Source organism: Calonectris borealis, chromosome 13 (genome assembly GCF_964195595.1).
Source record: "Calonectris borealis chromosome 13, bCalBor7.hap1.2, whole genome shotgun sequence".
In the NCBI taxonomy this organism is placed as follows: Eukaryota; Metazoa; Chordata; class Aves; order Procellariiformes; family Procellariidae; genus Calonectris; species Calonectris borealis.
This window is the reverse complement of record NC_134324.1, coordinates 23321418-23338768: the sequence shown is the minus strand read 5'-3', so window position 1 is coordinate 23338768 and position 17351 is coordinate 23321418. Positions and strand designations below refer to the sequence as shown.

The window sequence follows — 17351 nt, the reverse complement described above, 5'->3', positions numbered from 1 at the left end:
CAAAACTCAAAGTTTTTTCTAATAGCTTCAACAGGCTGAAGATTTATGTCTTTGCAAATCCACGTACTGTGAGGAAGAGGATCTCATCCATCAGCCTTGTCTTGTTGGAACTGATGCGATGTAGCAAGGAGTTTCCCTGGTGGATGTGGTCCATCTGCTGCTTCACGCTTCCCAGTAACTCATCGTAGATCTGCAAGGTCTCCTCCACTCTGGCCACCTCTGCCAGGGCCTCGTCAATGGAGCTCATCAGCTGTGTCACCTGCTTCTCAGAAGAGATAATGGCTCTAAGGTTGGCCTGTGAAATGGAGAAACAGAGGGCTTCAGCACTGTAGCAGGGACTGATCACCACCATCTCAGAGTCAAATATCCTGACCTTCACCCTCCCAAGTCAAAGCAGAGACCCTGTCATTATAACGTGCAAGATGCTGTTATGATTGCTCTCCTGCATCACTACCTGCACAGGGTCAATGTCTTATCTTTGCACTTGGCTAAACTATATCAGCAACCATCTGCAAGTCCCAAGTGCCAGGGGAGAACAAACCCCTTCCCTGAGCAAGTTGTACGCTCAGAGGACTTTCATCTGCCACAGCAAAGAGTTGCTGTGGAGTTGCCGGGCAAATCCAACCATGAGCAGAATACAGTCTTTGTAGGTTTGGAGAAGGTACCAAGCCCTGCTGGCTTCTGCACCCCACTTTTCCCTCTGTGCAATAGGAAAGTCCCAAGTGGACACTGCATGGGGTCTCCAACCCTCAATCTCCACAACTGGTGAAGTTCCCTGAGGACCTGGGTGTCCATCCCACAATATTTGTAAGGAAACATGCCAGCTTTGAGGAACTGGCCATTTCTTTCTGGTTCTAACGCATTTATGCAGACCATGGCCATGCCAAGTGCCTGTCACAGCACGTTTAGCACAGCTCCAGGCATTGCCACTGCTGCCGGGGTGTTACCCAGCTGAGCGGCTCTGGCAGTGGAATTAATAAACAGTTAAATCATGCATGAGACATGCACATATATATGTCTCTAATATGGAAACTGAAGGCACAATTTGCCTAGGGAGGTCTCAGGCGTTTGTTTTGACAGGTGGTAGAGATATAGCAGCGTGTTAATTGCTGCTGACAAGCTCCGCTAGAGATTAACTGCTTCCAAATGTTAATTGTATCGTTTTCAGGGCCTATGTACCATGCGGGATATCAAAGAAAACAATCAATAGACACGGGCCTGGGAGGCATGAGGCTTCCAGACTGCTATTTTTCTCTCCATTAATAACGCTTTTAAAGAAGTTTGTTTTTTCTGATATTTCAACTATCTGACATCTTTTTCATTATAATGAAGAAAATCAACAACAGAAGTATCTGCACCCCCCAGTGTGCCCTGCGCTCGGCTCGCCGGTGGGAAATGATGGGAAGAAGAGCAGCAAAGTCTTGTCCACCCAAGTCAGGTTGCTGTGGCTTGGACCTACCCTGTGCTCCGAATTAGGAATGTGTCTGAAAGCACAGTAGATGCTGGGCATCTACAATCCCCGTGTTAAGGACTTTCTCTTCTTCAAGCTCCTCCTGCATTGCTCTTGGGATAAAGATGAGCTGGCAGCTCCAGCTCTGGAGGTGGTACGTGCAGGACAAGGTGCTGGAGCAGCGCGGAGGTGCTCCTGAAATGTGTGAGAGCCACTCTGCAGCACACTCCTGGACTGGGCGGCTTCGGTCTCACTGGCAAAGCATGGATTATGCTCTCCTGTGACAAATGTAGTGCCGTTTTGGGAAAGTGTGGGAGAAAGGACTGTGGGGAAAGGCTTCAGATGTAGGCAGATTCCCAAAGGATGTGGAAAGGTCAGAGGAATTCTGTAGAAAAGAAAAGCCTGATATCATAGCAAACACAGCAAGGCATCGCCATCAAAGGGTAGAGATGCAGCTACCACACCGCAAAGTGAGGCGGCTTTCCCACAGGGAGCCCAGTGATGGCAGGGAAGGCAGAGGTTTCACTTGCCGGCAGGCTCAGCAGTCGGATTTGAAGCGGGGCTTGCTAATGCGCGTAGATACTCATCTCCGAAAGCACCGACGATGCTAAGCAAATGCTCCTTTTGCCCAGAGCCCAACCAGCCTACGCAGGACAGCACAAGGGACCTGCGAGGGAGCAAACAGCCCCGCTCCCGGACTGCTGCTTTCCAGCCGCACGGCAGGGACCCTGGCCCGCGGCCACGGGCTCTGCCCGGAGCTTCACATTTTATTAAATGTTCCTAAATTACAGCCATAAACCTCCCACCAGCCTGTCACCGCCGCGCCTTCAGATTGTCGTATTAGGGTTTAACAGACCCGCCGGGGCTCGCGTAGAGCAAAGCATCACCGGTGACATCGGCAGGGCAGCTGCTGGCAGAAAGGGCTCTCCGGAGAATCGCCGCTCGGGTAAGGGTAATAACTCTCCCGCTGGAGGTGGCACAAAGCTGCCGGGAGCTGCCTGCGTTTCAGCGGGTGCTGGGATCCTGCGAGTACGTAGGAATACCAATGTAAAAATCAGAGCTTGCGGCCTCCCAGGTGCCCTGGCCGTGCTCTCCTCCCCCCCGAAGCAGATAAGCATTCTCTCGCTGTTGGTGCAGTGTTTCGCGATCCCCAGAAGAGATGGGTTAGCAGAAGGGGATTAGTATTGTAAGAGGAGGACAAGGTGTTATCACTGGGATGTGGGAAAAAACATTTAAATACATGTATGTGCTAGTCTAACTTGCTGGTATTAATAACACTTAATATCGTAGATTAAACCTTAGAAATAGAAACATCTCATTAATTAATTTGTCTTAGCAATAAGTGACATTTATTCATTAGAGGGCATTAAAATAATGTATTCGACAGCGCCTTTCATCTCAAAGAACTTAATAGAGATTTATTAGTTACTCTCTTAGGGTTTTTTGCAGCTGGGAAACAGAGTCGCAAAGTGCCTGTACGACTTGCCAAGAGCAAGCAGGAGCAGACCTCAGGAGTTTGGTCTTCCAGATTAACTACTAAGTTTCCAAGTGTAATAAGGCATATATAAATACAAATTGGGAATGCAGCAAATACTGGAGCTAAAGGAGGATTTAGAGTTTGCGGTTTCTCGTATGTTTTAGGATATTTCCTTTGGCTTATTTTCTTCCCTTTGTTCTTCAGTTACCTACCCATAAAATCCTAGCACCAGATATATTAGCGTAAGATAAATGCTCGAAGCAGCTATCTCATTATTTCGCTCCAGCACTCAAAGAAACAAGTTATCCTCTGCAGAAATGCAATAAAATACAGCAACTCTAATAAAGTAAATAAAGCTCACTAGTCTGAAAATAATGTGTGCCCTCTTCACTGGCCCTTTCTACTACAGTTTATCTTTTACTTTTTATCTCCTTCCAGCTCAGTTTCATTTTTTTCCTCTTTTCTTTCTCCTTAGCTGCTGCTTTTCCTTCTGTAGGGATCATTGTTGGCTCTTTCCTTTTCTTCCAGGCATCCCTGCCTGTCAGACCACCCTTTCTGCTCTTCATCACCCCCGACTTTTTACATTCATCCCCTCCCTCCCTATGCAGCAGCCTTTATCCTTCCTACCCAGCTTTTCTCTGTTCTCCCCTTCCCGAGGGGTAACTAATGTGCTTGTGCTCAAGTTAAAAAAAAAAAACAACGGAAATAACAGGAATTTTTTATGTATTTGTGATAGCCCTCATGGCAACGTGGCAGGACCTGTCCCCACCGCTTCTGCATGTCCGGCTTGCGGATGGCCACGCTGGACTAGGCACGCCGTGAGCTGCAGACCTGGCCGTGGATTTGGCAGAGCCTGGGGAGCTCTCGGTGCCCCGAGGTGTCTGGCAGGCTAACCCTCCCCGTGGGACACCCGGCCCCGTGCAGGCAGGGAGGGGAAGACACACAGCGTGGGCATCGTCACCACGTTGTCCCCTTGGGACAGTTCCTGTAAATCATTTCCAGACGTGGTTAAGGCTGTGGGATTGCTCAGGATCGCTGCTGACCACTGACCTGGCTGGAGGCACAGCTTGTAGACCCAGAGGCAACGCCCTAAGACAAATTTCTTCTGCACTGGTGACTGCAGAAATGATGGTCCTAATTCACATTGCGTGGGACGCAGAGACCTTCTGCGCAATGCGAAGGAGATCCTGGAGCTCCCCATCTCATCCACCTCCCTCAGCCAGCCCCAGAGCACCCCGCTTCATTTTGCCCCGCAGTTAGACCTGCGCTGCCCCAGGAACTATAATCCCTCACAGCTACACGTGCAGCTGGGCTCCGTATCCCTCCCTGCAGCTGGGTCTGTGCCAGTGTTTTGTTTTACTCCTTTGCAAAACTGACAGAGGGTTTCATCTGCCCCGAGCTGGTCAGGCACCGTGGTCACCGGCGACACCACTCAAGCCAATGTCTAAGGGCGGTCAAGCTCAGCCCAGACAGACGTTTGGTGCCTGGCTGCCAGGCTGCAGCTACTTGTTTAGCCCCTGCAAGGGACAGGCAGCCCCACTGTAGTGCCCGGTGGGACAAACACTGACCCTCGAGACGGGAGCAGCCGTGTCCTCCTGACTTGCACATGAGCTGCCTTTTGAGCTGAAGTAGCACAACACCAAGACGACTTTCAGATCAAATGTTCACAGCAAACGAAAGAGCTGTCGATACCCGGAGACTCGGTCCAGCGCCCCTACGTGCCAGGCACCTTCTTTTCAGTTGAGTCACAGCCCGTGGCCCCCTTACCTCATCCAGCACATGGAGATCCTTGCTTAGCTGCTCTGCAAAGGCCACAGAGTTGTTCACAAGGGGCTCGTACTCCTCCATCAGCTTCAACACATCGGCAGCTTCCTTTGGTGTCATCTCCTGGTACGCACTGAGCTCCTCCTGGCTCTCAGTCTCTGCAGTGTCCTTCCTGTCTTCTTGGGGCCTTTGTCTCCCTGCATGGACAGGAGGAGATGTGGAGATGGCCAAAGCCATCTAGCTATGTCATTTTATGGGCCCTGCTAATATTAGCCCCAGAGGTCCCATTGAGTCCACGTGATGTGAGTCCAGTGGTCTCAGTCCGCTGGTCAGTTATAATAAGATCACAGCATGGAGCAAAGAAAGATGTGGATGGGATAAAGGGCCAGCTTTGTAAGAGGGACAAAACAGGCATTTGAAATTTAATTTGAGCTCTTGAGTTGTGTTTTTACTTGCTCACCTCTCTAGGATTGTGTGTTGGGGCATGTTGATATGTTTGTTATACAAAGCTGAGACAAATTTCAGAGATGAACAGGCTTCTTCCAATCAAATATACTGATAGTCATGTGTTGTAGAGTAAAATATATTTTTATACCCATATATATCTGTATTTCTTGACATATTGCTGGGGAATGCTACCAGGCAGGCAGCCAGTCTCCCCTGGCCTGACATTACCAACGCTTTACTGCTCGCCTTCCCCAGCCCAGAGTGCAGGTAGCATCTCGGGAGATAAGAGAAACTGTCCATCTATTTTTCTTCCCAGCCTAGCACTCCATGGCAAGGGCCAGCCGATAAATCGGATGGCTGTGCCTCCAGATACGCAAAACATGGATCCTCCTGCTTCCCTCTCACTGGTACCCACCTCAGCCTCTCTCGTCATCCACATTCACTGTTTGAAATTTATTCACCTCCCGTTCCTAAAGTGATGATAGTGATGATGTGAAAAACCCAAACCAGTCTCAGCGTGACAAGGAAACTAATTACCTTCCACTGCACAGGAGGGGACATTCACAAATGCGATAGAGCTGGCGAGGAATCGGTGGTTCAGCTTCCACAAGCACCTGATAAAGGTTTTCTTCTCATCAAAACTGCTAGCGGTCCACTTGTAAAGCTTATCAAACTGTAGATCAAAATCCAGGCTTGCCTAGAGGTCAACAGTTAATTACCACATCAATTAGATGCCACTTGCCACACCAGGTATGCTCAGCACAAGTTTGCAGCACATTTTAATGGCAGGCGCTGAATGTTGTGAAAACACCTTGTGCACCGGGAGGAGAAACTCCTGGCTGGAGGAGGGAGGGGGACGCACCTCTGCGCTGCAGTTTCGAGCTTTGGGGGTTTCAGTGGCCCCAGGAAGCCACATTGTGAATGGAGCCTAGCACAGGGCTTAGATGTTAGAGGGGAGAGCTCTGCCTCCGCAGGCAGCTCAGCCCCTTCAACCACGGGGTCCCGCCAGCTCCCTGAGACCACCTGGCAAAAAGCCCGGCTGGCATACGCTGGGGAGGTGACCCCAGGGAGACCAGTGCTGCTAGCCACATCATGTCGATGACTAGGCTGGTTTTGGTGGAGCTGCACAGGTATAGTCAGGACTCGGATCTGATGGAGGGCTAAAATGGGCCATTGCGCCCAATTCCCCACAACTCCTGATGCGGTGGACACCGACCGTACCGTGCCCAGGGTAACTGTTGTCAGAAGTTTGATTCGAAGTCTTTCCATCAATGAGTTCCCTGACAAGCTCTGTATTTCCAAGCTGACAGCCCACGATTCCTCTAGTTAACATCAAATCCTTCTTTGTGATTCTTTCCTGCAGATATAGACATCTTCCCTGGACTTCTGCTGCTATCCCAGAGCAACTGGGTAGGATTTGAGAGGTATGTTCATGGCACTTGGCAAATAATCATAGGCATGATAAAAGCACTGAAAATAAAAGGATGTACAGCAATTCTGACCCTAGAAGTGGACACCAGGACACCCATAGTGGATCAGACCAAGCAATCAACCAGTCCCAGTGTCCCGATCCAGCACACTGATTTCTTTTCAGATTATATAAATCCCTCACCTTTTACTGCAGGTTTTGGGAGATGAACGCTGATGAATTTTGACAGTGGCCAGCAGCAGATGCTTGGGAGAAAAAGCATTCAAAGGGCAAGTCCAAAGTTATATTGCCTTCAGGATTCCCTGCCAGCCTGCAGCAGCCCGTGATCTAGCAGCTCGCTGAGCCAGAGGTTGTAACCACAGCACTGTGTTTAACAGCCCTTGAAGGACCTACTGTCCCTGATTTCCTCTAATGGTTTTTTGAATTTATTCATAGCGTTGGCATCTACAGCATCCTGTGGCAATAAGCTCTGCAGCGTAATGATGTGCTGAATGAGAAAGCTCGAATCAACTGGAGTTAAGCGTTTGGGGTAAGCCCAGCACCCACCCTGCCTCTCACTGCAGATATTCCCCTCCGCAATCCTCATCCAACCTGAAATCTCAAACCTCTCTTCACTCACGAATTGGGAACACCCAGAGAAAACCCAGAAACAGGCTTCCACAAGCTCAGCCCTGGAATCCCCACAGCAGCACTGTGGAATCACACATGCTTCACCCGGCATCTCCCAGCGGCCCCAATTCCTGGCAGGGGAAGGTCACCTGAGACAACGGGAGCATGGACTGGCAAAAAAGCACCCTTGGCATTTCCCCATGTGGTTTTCATCCGTATGAGCGTCAGTATCTCCACACCTATCTATGCCCAAAGGATGCAGTCTCACGGAGGGGAACTCCAGCCACAGGAGACGCAGTATTTGCCACTAAGCAGTATATAGGCGGAGAGAATAAGGGAGGTTGCTGAACTAGGAACATCCTACAGAAAGAAACTCCTTGCACCATCTCATTAGCTCTGCGGCACAGCCTGATCTCATCTTCTGGAGAACTTAGAAGCCGCACTTATAATTATTGATACTAATCATCATAACACGCATAGAGTTTATGAGGGTTGATGCAGTCCTGTGACGCTTTAAGGGTTGCTTTCTAAACACCTTGAAGCAATACATCACGCCCCTGCATTGCTTTGCAGGCAACGGCGCAGAGCAGTGGTGGCTGGGGGAGGAATTTACAGTGCGCGCGGTTTATAGCAAGCGTTATGAGGAGCTATTAAAGCAGGGAGGCATCTGTTAATCGCTTCATAAATATTAATACTGTTTTGGTCGAGGGACCTGTAGCTTTAAGCACCGCTGGACTTGCAGTGTCAGGACTTTGCTGGTGCCAGGGAACAGAGGGCTTCCCAGCGGACCAGAGCAGACCTGACGACCAAGCCCTTGTCGTGTGTACTGAATACTGACCCACGATGTTTGGGGTTTGGCTGTAGTCGATACTATCTGCTAAGCAACAGAGGAGAGCTCTTGTTTTGATTTCCATGGACCTGCCAAGCCATGCAACAGGGCGGGACCGTGCTGACTTGAGCACTGGGCTGCACTGGGGAGCTTCCCTCCGTGGTGGGACCTGAGAGACGTCAACATGTCCTGGCTGCAGCCTACGGCTTCAGCCTCTCCTCTCCTGGGGACCTTGTGCAGCAGCTTCAGCTGGTGAGTAGATCCCATTTTAGGAATTATATGGACAATTCTGGCTGTCTGCATTCAAGAAAGATCCATTCAGCCTGGAAGAGGCAAGAAAGAGGGCTCCAGACCCCATGATAAGGTGAAGAGAGAAGTCAACAGAGAAGAGGAGACTAAGGGGTCAGTCTGCTTAGCCTGCCAGAAGGGAGGTTAAGAGGGGAGGTGACTGCGATCTAAAAATACATCTGTGAGGGAGAAGAGCTGTCTAACCTAAAAGACAGCCATGGCACAAGCACAAATGGGGATGATGTGGGCAAGAATACAGGCTCGGAGTCATAAGAAGGCTTTAGCCATCAGGACAACCAAGTTTGCTATTTACCTCCCAGTAGGAGGGGGGTCAAAAATACACCAACACTTCAAGGTGGAGTATGATCAGTTTTTCTCATTGGGTGGCAAATGAGGGCAAAAGGACTGAAAATCCTGGAGGTATCTTGTACTCCTAACTCCTCAGGAGCCAAAGCAGTTTAGGAGACTTGGTGCAGCCAGGCTCATCTGCTAGAGGAGAGCTCAGGCAGGATGAAAGCATGTATTTCCTTGCGCACGGGAAAATGTAAGACAATGAGATATCTGTTCAGTTCTACCCATAGGATCAAGATGCCCTGCAATGTGATTTTCCTTTCAGACATGCCGTGCAGATGTACTTTATTTGTCCTGGATGTAGAACTGGAAAGCTGTTCTTTTTCTCATTTATTTCTATGCTCATGAAAACCCAGGCACCTTGCCAAAGCCCCTGGAACATTCACATTAATAAAAAACCTAATTATAACAACTTTAACAACACTCTGCCAGCCCCAGCGGCAGAGAGGAAATCTCTTGTCCATGCTTTCTTTCCCAAAAACCTTAATGTCACCCTAAAAGCGCAGACTCACGCTGACTCCAGCTCTCTATAGTCCTTCTTTCAGTAAATGGCTCCATTTAATCTTTAAATAGCCTATGCAAATGTCTGTCAAGAAGCTTTGTCAACATGGATCGACAGATGGGCCTGACAACGTGTTCTGCAAATGCTGGAGACCTGACAAGAGCAGTGCTCTGCAGCCCATCTCTCCAGCCTCTGAGGGCTGCTGCAAAGAGCTTCAGGAGGTCCTCTGCCTGAGGGATAAGGAGGGTTTGCCCACTGATTTTGATGGAAGCGGTGTCCACACAGCGGTCCCCCACTCACTGCTCGCCCTGGTCAGGTATTTGGCCAGCCTGACATTTCCTAACTTAGAGAGGGATGACTCAGGAGGAGGAAATCGCTCCAGCCTCAGAATCCTGGGCACAGGCATCTCCCTGGAAGAGATGAGGGAAACGAGAAGTCCAAAAGCACTGATGTAGGGTGGAGGAACCATCCAGGGAGACAACTCAGTTCACCACACTCTAGGAAACAGCTCTGAGGGAAGGCAGAGGGCTTTTAAATTATTTTGATCGTGGTTGTTTCCTCAAAATTAGCATCATTCAGGCTGGTTCGGTCCTATGTTAGAAATCACACACACACACACCCCCTGCTGCTCTTCCCACCATCTAAACGTATGGACTGAGCTCCAGAGGACCCGAATCCCCCTATGGATCCTGGCCTGTGTCTCTCTAGCTTCATATTCATATCTCTCCCCCATGATCAGTTCTGCCCTTTGCCACAGAAGGAAAATCAATCCTACCTGATTGAGAGTCTTGCCATCTACCAGCTTCAGCTCTGCTAAAGGCCACCTGTAGGCTATCTTGTACTGCTCTCCTCGGTCCACCTTGACCTTCACCAGAAACGGCTGCATTGGCCTAAAGATGTCCACTGAGGATGAGGGACAGGGAAAAGAAAAGCAACCCACAATATTATTGTTAGCCAATAGACAACAGTTCAGTATGAGTGGACAAGTAGAGATGGACACACAGACACCGATTTTGCATTGTGGTTGTATGGAGAGATGCTACAGGGTTTCTACTGACTTTTCTCTTGATTGAGTATTTACACACGGTAAGTGCTCTCCGGGGTCTAATCCAGAGTATTTTGAAGTCCACGGAGGGATTCCCAATAATTTCAATGAGCTTTAAACCACTACCACCTCTACGTAAAGCACAAGTGATATTTCAGCCAGATCCAAAAGTGACAGGAACAGGGCGCCCTAGTGCAGTAAGATTTATGATAATTACATACCATCTTGCTGGCCCTACAACAGGGTCCAAACGCACTGCATTGTTTGACTGATACCCACACTAACATATCCCACAAAAATCAATTCCAGTGCCAATCAGCTTACAATCACCTCTTGGTTCATCTGGGAGGTGCTCACTATACATCATTCTTGCATTTATAATTTAGATCTCCCATATGAGCTCGATATCTCGAGAAAGCTGACATGGACAGTTCCAGGAGTAACTCATGTATTTTAGATGCTACTTATAGAGTGGCTACATCACCCCTTGGAGATATTCCTCCTGCCCTCCCTTCACTACAAAGGGAGTTGAAGCACATCATTGAGGTCAAACACTATGGCTAAGGCTGTCAGAAATTAATCCTGTGGTAGGTGACTGTGCTGACTAGAAGCTCATTGGCAGGAAAGTCTCTCCCCTGCAAGTTTGTCAAAAAAATCTATGCTAACAACTTCTCAGGAGTGATGAAGACTAGAAAAACATAGACCAAAGGAGATGGAAAATTTCCCAAAGCACTTGCACGTTTGGGTCCTAATCAAATAGCTGCTTACTCCTGAAATGTTTGGGTAGTGTTAAAACTTTCACCAAAACTATGGAGAGACAGAATGAGGCTCTGATACTGTGTCGTGTTAGAGTGGTTTGTTGCTGACCTCTAATGACAGGTTTGATGCAAATGGTAAAAAAATAATCTTACGTTGCTGGAGGGAGCAACAGTCCCGCAGACCCCAGCTCTCTCTAGCCAGCTAAAAATCATCCGATGATCAAGAGGGAACTTGTGCTTTTGTTGCCAGTTCTTGACATACTATACTGACATGGCACAGCTTCTACCTTTGGATTAAGATTTCCTTCATTTAATCTTAAAATACAGCATTCCAAGTAGTGGTCGTATCTCTTCTCCCAAAATAGGAAAAGAGCCATCAGAGACCAAAGTCTCTGACCAGAGCTGCAAGAAACCTCCCTGGGTTTGCAGCTCAGCCCGTCTCCCGGCCCCTCGGGGTTCTCACCCACAACACAGAGAATGGACATCTTCTTTTTCTTCCCTGTCTTCCAGACACGAATGGTTTCCAGCAGCCTCTTTTTCTGCGGGTTGAACACATCTTTTTCCAGCGAGCTCCAAAGAGAAGCCATGGTGATACCCGAACACAACGGCAAGCGGTGGCCGCGTCTGCCTCCCGCAGATGCTCGCGGTCACGGCGGCTGCGCGGCACCTCCTGTGAAACACAAACAGGCTGCAGAGGTGATCCACGTGCAAGCTGCTGGCCCACCGGCAAAATACATTACCCCCACATTGATTTCGTCTCTGTTGTCTTGCAGACAGCATGAATGTTAAGTAGCTGTTGTAGATTTGAGGCCAGAAGGGCCTTTTATAATCAGCTGGTTTGAATTCCTGCCCAAGCAAGGACATGCCAGTGCATCCAGCCCAGTAAGGCCACGATACAACTTTCCTAATTTCTCCAAAAAACCCTCCTTTTTGCTTCCAACTCAGCATAGTGTCTTGAAAAACAGAACCATGTCCACGGCTGGCGAAACAGGTTAGCAGCTACGAGCCATCCGTTGCCTGATTATTTTTGTTGGCCCACATTATTTCAGCACTCCCAGCTCAAGAAATCTCCTGCCTGGGTCACACAACGCGATGTTCAAACTGAGCCGGGGTGCCCTGCAATCAGGGATGGACATAGGTGACCGTGCTGCAAAAAAAGAAGCCCAGCTCCGCTTTGGGAGCTCAGCTCTGGGGCACCTGCCCTTTGGGGATCCCGGGGGCATTAGCTTAGCAGAAATGCGCAGCAACCCTCCCAGGGCAGATCAATTTGCCGATCCAGCTGCCTTGCCAACCTCGTGCCACGCTGAGCAGCCCAAGCACGCAGAGACACAACTCACTGAACTTGGGGTGATGCTGGAGCCTTGCAGGAGTGAAAGCAGGGCCCTGGCTGCGGAGGGGGCTCGGGGGGGCTCACAGGGTTGCAGTCTGGGCACGGAGGGGCTTGCTAAGCCATCTGCCTTGCAGGAGATGTTGTGCTGTCTCTCCCATGCCAAGACCGTATGGGGCTGGAAACGCACAGCTTCTGTGACCTCCCTGACCACATCCTGCCACCACAGCCTGCACCCACCTTGCTGTGCCCTTGTGCTCCCCAAATCTCTCCTCTCTTGCCCTGGGCTGTGCTCTGCTCAGCGGCTCTCGCCACTGCGGACCTCCAGCTGCTCTTCCTTCCTTCCAGGCTGACAGCTCTGGAATTCCCTGCTCCCTTCTCGGTCCCCTAAAAGACTCATTTTTGGAGAAATAGCAAGGACAGAGGGTCCTCAGGCCACCACTGCTTCCCCCTCCCCTTCCATCCCCCGTCGCCCTCCCAGGGGTCCCCCTCTGGTCTCCTGCAGCCGCACAGACCAGGGCAGGCGCTTCCCCAAAACGGCTGGCTGGCCTTCCCGAGCCCCCTGCCTCAGTCCCCGGGGCTCGGACCTGCGAGCAGCCGAGCGAAAGTACCCAGTGCAGCGCGGGAAAGCGCTCGCAGGTGTCACACACTTGCTGGCTCATTAGCAAACCTATATTAAGAGCCAGCGGCTCCTAAACTCCCAAGGAGACCCCTGCTCTCCCGCTCTTTCGAGCTTCCCTGGCTCCAAGCTAATCAGCTAATTAACCTGAAAGGAGGGGGGGGAACCCAGAGGGAACGGGGAGCCCAGGTGCGGTCTCAGTTACGGGGGCTGAGCCCCTCCTGCAGACCGCCACGTTTGTGTTCCCTGGCTGCATGCTGTGAGCAAGCACTTCGTGGAAATGTGCGTGCGCCCACGTCTGAGCTGAACAAGTGCAAATTTTTTGGTTTCATAGTCTAAGTGGAAACAAACCCCAACTTCTTCTCCCCCTCATTTTGCTTACGTAGCTGAAGGTGCTTCTCCACAGCCCGAGAATCGCAGCGTCCAGCTTTAAACCATCGCAGCATCTCATGACATTGTGCAAGAGTAACACGACCACCACTTCACAGACGAGGAAAGTGCGGTAAGAAAGCAACCTAATCAAGGGGCTCTCTCCTGGCTGCCTCCTTAAAAGCAATGCTCAGAACTCCACGGGCTCTCAGACGCAGGTGCCGTAGGAGAGTCCAGCCTGCAGAGAGCAGGGGAGACGGCCGACTGCAACCTCCTGAAAGCTCAGGCAAGCTCAGCTTAGTGCTAGGCTGGAACAAGATGACCCGATTCAGTTTGAGGTATTGAAATACAGTGATTCAGGTCAACCCAATGCAAGAAGGAAAGGATTTGTTTAAATCATCTTAGCAGAAGCGGTGTTTTTAGGAAGAATGCATTGCTTGTTCACAAACTGCTTTGTTTTAATCCACAATATTCTTAATGGAAAGTTCTCACACAACTTCCTAGTCAGACCTAAGACTCACAGAGATATATTTCCACTGTGAGTCAAACCCAGCCCTATCAGGGAGGAGATGGCAGTTCGTGTCCTGTATGTCATGTATAAAACCACTCAGAAACAACCAGCAGTTATATTACAGCCTTTGGTCTAGGTGGTGAGGGAATAAGCAAAGTGGCTACAAGTAAAAGTTTGCATTTAATGCAAATATTTTGGTAAGAATTAGGGATAAATAAAAATATAGACTGTAGGAAAACAATAATATTTAGAACACGCACTTTGAATGTTTTCTAAGAGAAATTCATTGTTATTGAAATTTACTGGTTGCTCTGCAATGAACTGAAACAAATGAAACCTTCAACAGCTCCCTCTCCATAGTGATGGGGCTTTCAGCTCAGGCACATAGTTAACGAGCTTGAAATCACATCTGCAATTATTTAAACTTCTTCTACCATGGCTGTGACAAAAAAAAAAAAAAAAGAAATTTACTGCTGAAATGATTCTGTCACCATAGCATCCCTTTGAATGCAGTCCCTCCCCGGGTTATCTCGGTTTCTCCATCCCCGTCAGCTTTTCAGCCTCTCTAATGGCATTCACCTCCAGAGGCAGCGGGATGGCAGCCCAGAGACCCGGCCGCCTCTGCCCGCTATTGCTTTCGAACTCACTAATTCGTTTATAATAGCACTTGAGCAACAGCTACAGGAAAATGATTGAAAGCCAAAGTAATAGAGGGCTCACTGCTCCCTCATAAGTTAATGCACAACGCTTTCCGCGAATGTAATTGAAAAGCTGTCTGTAGCAGAGCCAGTTAACCCCCCCGTTTTCCAGAGACAACCTGTAAGACTCAAAGATCTCAGTGAAACCTTCCTGAAATTTTCACAGAGGGGCACATCACCCATCCAGACAGCTGACAGCAAGGAAGAGAGTGTTAGCGAAAGGAAGAGCGTTCAAAGACTTTACCAGCCACGTCTTGCTGAGGATAAATTGCGGGATTTCAGTCGCAAGAAGCCTTAGAACAGGAAACAGTTTGCTGGTAAAAAGAAAGCTTTAAGAGAAAAACAGGAAGCCCGAAGAACCTGAGTGAGCCTCCGGCTTGAGGTCAGGGCAGGAAATCCCTCGTGCAAATGCTGCAGAGACCAGGTGCAGCTGAGGGCACAGCGGAGCATCCGAGCAGCGGGGCATGAAGCGGGTTTTGACTAAAAGCAAAGCAAAATAAAATTGCCCTCCATTTCCTCTTTGTTTCGTTAGGGTCGAAGTGCTGGACAGAGAACAACTGTGGTTCAACTCTAATCAGGTGCTGTCTCCCTCATCCTCCTCCTTTAACAAAGGGTCTCAGAAACCCACGAGAGATTTAGGAGTCGGACAGGATGCTAATGGCACGGTACGTGCCCTCGTTAAGCAAGATGCATAATCACGATGCATAATTTAGCTTTAAGCATAAAGGAAGCCTCGTGCTGTTTCCTTGTAACACCTTGGGATGCCCTTTAGCAGTAACCAAAAGCCAGGTCCTCTTGAAGCCAGAGGACCATACGCGCTGGGGACAGGCATTGGTGCGAGTGCTATCCCGCAAATAACTGAGGTCCGTGCTGGAGCCAAAAGCAATAACCCAGAGAGGAGCCGGAGTCAGGAGCTGGGAATGAGGATTTGGAGAAGCAGCCTCAAGGTGAGCTGTGGGGCAGCAGGGCAGTAGCTGTGAACGATGCCGTAAGGATCACTCTCGTGGCCCAGGCGGAAGGGTTGGTTCTTCCGTCCATCCTTTGTGGTCCTCAGCTGGGGAGGAAGCCTGATATATTTTTTTGGTGGAAATATTTTAGGGGAAATGAAACTCCATGTTTCCCTAATCTCTGGAAGTTTCATGGCCATAAACCGAGGAGGTAATGCTCTGGTCCCAGCCCACGTGGGCCTCAGCCTTGGCTTCAGGAACTGCGCCAGTGCAGAAATCTCAGTCTTGAATGTAGCTGGGGCTGGAACCACTGACACCTTTGAAGGGTAACACAGGTAATCTGGCTTTCAGCTGGTGCCAGGAACTGCCTGGGAACCATGTGCCTGGAGTTGAACTGCGCAGGGTGACCTTAGCCGGGAAGAAGGCAGACAGACCCCTCTGGTGCAGCCTGCATGTTTAGCTTCAGAATCAGGTTTTGCAGCCCTGTTCCCATTGAGGATTCCGATCATTCACTGAGAAGCTCTATCCCAAACCTCTGCACCAGCTTACGTGTTTTGATGTCATTGGCATATACCCATGCCATACTCTGCCTCAGCATGAATCTGAACTGGTAGAACAAGGGCTTAGAAAGCAAGTCACTGGGAAGCGGCAATGGTTTAATTGAACTATTCATTTACCAGGTGTTGATGGGTACAGGGGACATTGTGAACCACAGCCCGCAGTGAACTATGGTCATTTCTCCTTCTCCAGATGTTAGAGTGGGGCTGTGAGTGAGCACTGGTTAGGTCAGAGAGGTTGTGCAGACCCCACGTTAATGCTCCGGTGTCATGTCCAGGTGCCACGCATGGCCGAGTAAAGCTGTATCTACATGCCCATTGTGTTTCGTGCCTTGGAAAAATAACTTATTTAATTTGCGAGCTTCAAGGACATTATGGGCACTCTGGAGGGTAAATTAGATGGGGCCAGCATTATGGAAGAGGGAAAAATACGATCGCACGGCACAGCAGGACTGCATTACCACAGTATCATTTACTGCGAGACAGTAAAGATGCTATGCCAGCGCTTCCGTTCATAACTTCCTGTTATTTCCATAAACTTGGTCTTCTTAACTTCTTCTCGCTCGCGGAGTGGATTTGCTGCTCTTCCAGCCGGCTGCGCACACCTTCATTATCATTCATGGGTGTCACAGGAACGCAAGGGGGGAAAATACCTCCCTTGCACGAACGGTTGAGCAGAATAACTCGTCCAGACGCCAGGCTGGCACACGAGCCCTGATTCCATTGGGAGCAGGGAGGTTTTTTTAAGTTAAAGGAAAAATTCAGGAATAAAAGAGGAAAGAAGGAGTTCGCATAGGATTTCTGGCTTTACTCAGGCAGTCCCGGGAGCTCGCAGAAAGCCGCTCTGTAGCACTGCAGTCTCAGGCACCAGCGCCCAGACAGATCATTCCCCTGGATTATTTCCCTTGAGACTCAAGGCTGGTGCAGACACTGAGGAATCAAAGCTTTTGCTTTAAGCAGAGGGTACGTCTAGCCTTCTGAAGGCTGGGGAAGAAAAAAACCAAACAAACCTTGAAAAAGCCAGCCGTTGCTGGCAAGCGTTTGCCTGCCCACATCTGCAAACAGGATGAAGCAGCTGTAAGAGTGATGCAAACGACCAATTAATCTCAATTGCTGCAAACTCATAATCCTAATGAATTACTTTTAGAAATACAGGAGTGTTTTTAACAGTTTTCATGCAAAGAGAAATTAGGAAATTGCATGTGCAAATGAGCTAATAAAGAAAAGGGAATACAAGTGTGGAAATACAGTGTGCCTTGCATTAATTTTTCCACCCAATTCCAAATGCAGTAATAACTTGATTATTTTAGCATTCAGGCTGAAGGAATCAAAACCATACACGATTTGGAGTGTCTGATTGCCGTTCCCTGACCA

At 49.3% G+C, this 17351-nt stretch overlaps 1 protein-coding gene across 1 annotated transcript in view; it reads right to left on the bottom strand.

The window, feature by feature from the left end:
- Positions 1 to 14783, bottom strand: part of LOC142087844 (exocyst complex component 1-like) — a 31296-nt gene extending 16513 nt beyond the window's left edge. Inside the window, exons 1-6 of the mRNA XM_075162549.1 lie at positions 14718 to 14783; positions 11413 to 11619; positions 9922 to 10049; positions 5676 to 5835; positions 4695 to 4888; positions 68 to 295 (exon numbers count right to left, since the gene is read on the bottom strand). Coding sequence (XP_075018650.1) covers positions 68 to 295; positions 4695 to 4888; positions 5676 to 5835; positions 9922 to 10049; positions 11413 to 11536 — 834 coding nt within the window. The 5' untranslated portion in view covers positions 11537 to 11619; positions 14718 to 14783. The remainder of the gene's footprint in view (positions 1 to 67; positions 296 to 4694; positions 4889 to 5675; positions 5836 to 9921; positions 10050 to 11412; positions 11620 to 14717) is intronic.
- Positions 14784 to 17351: the final 2568 nt, after the last annotated feature.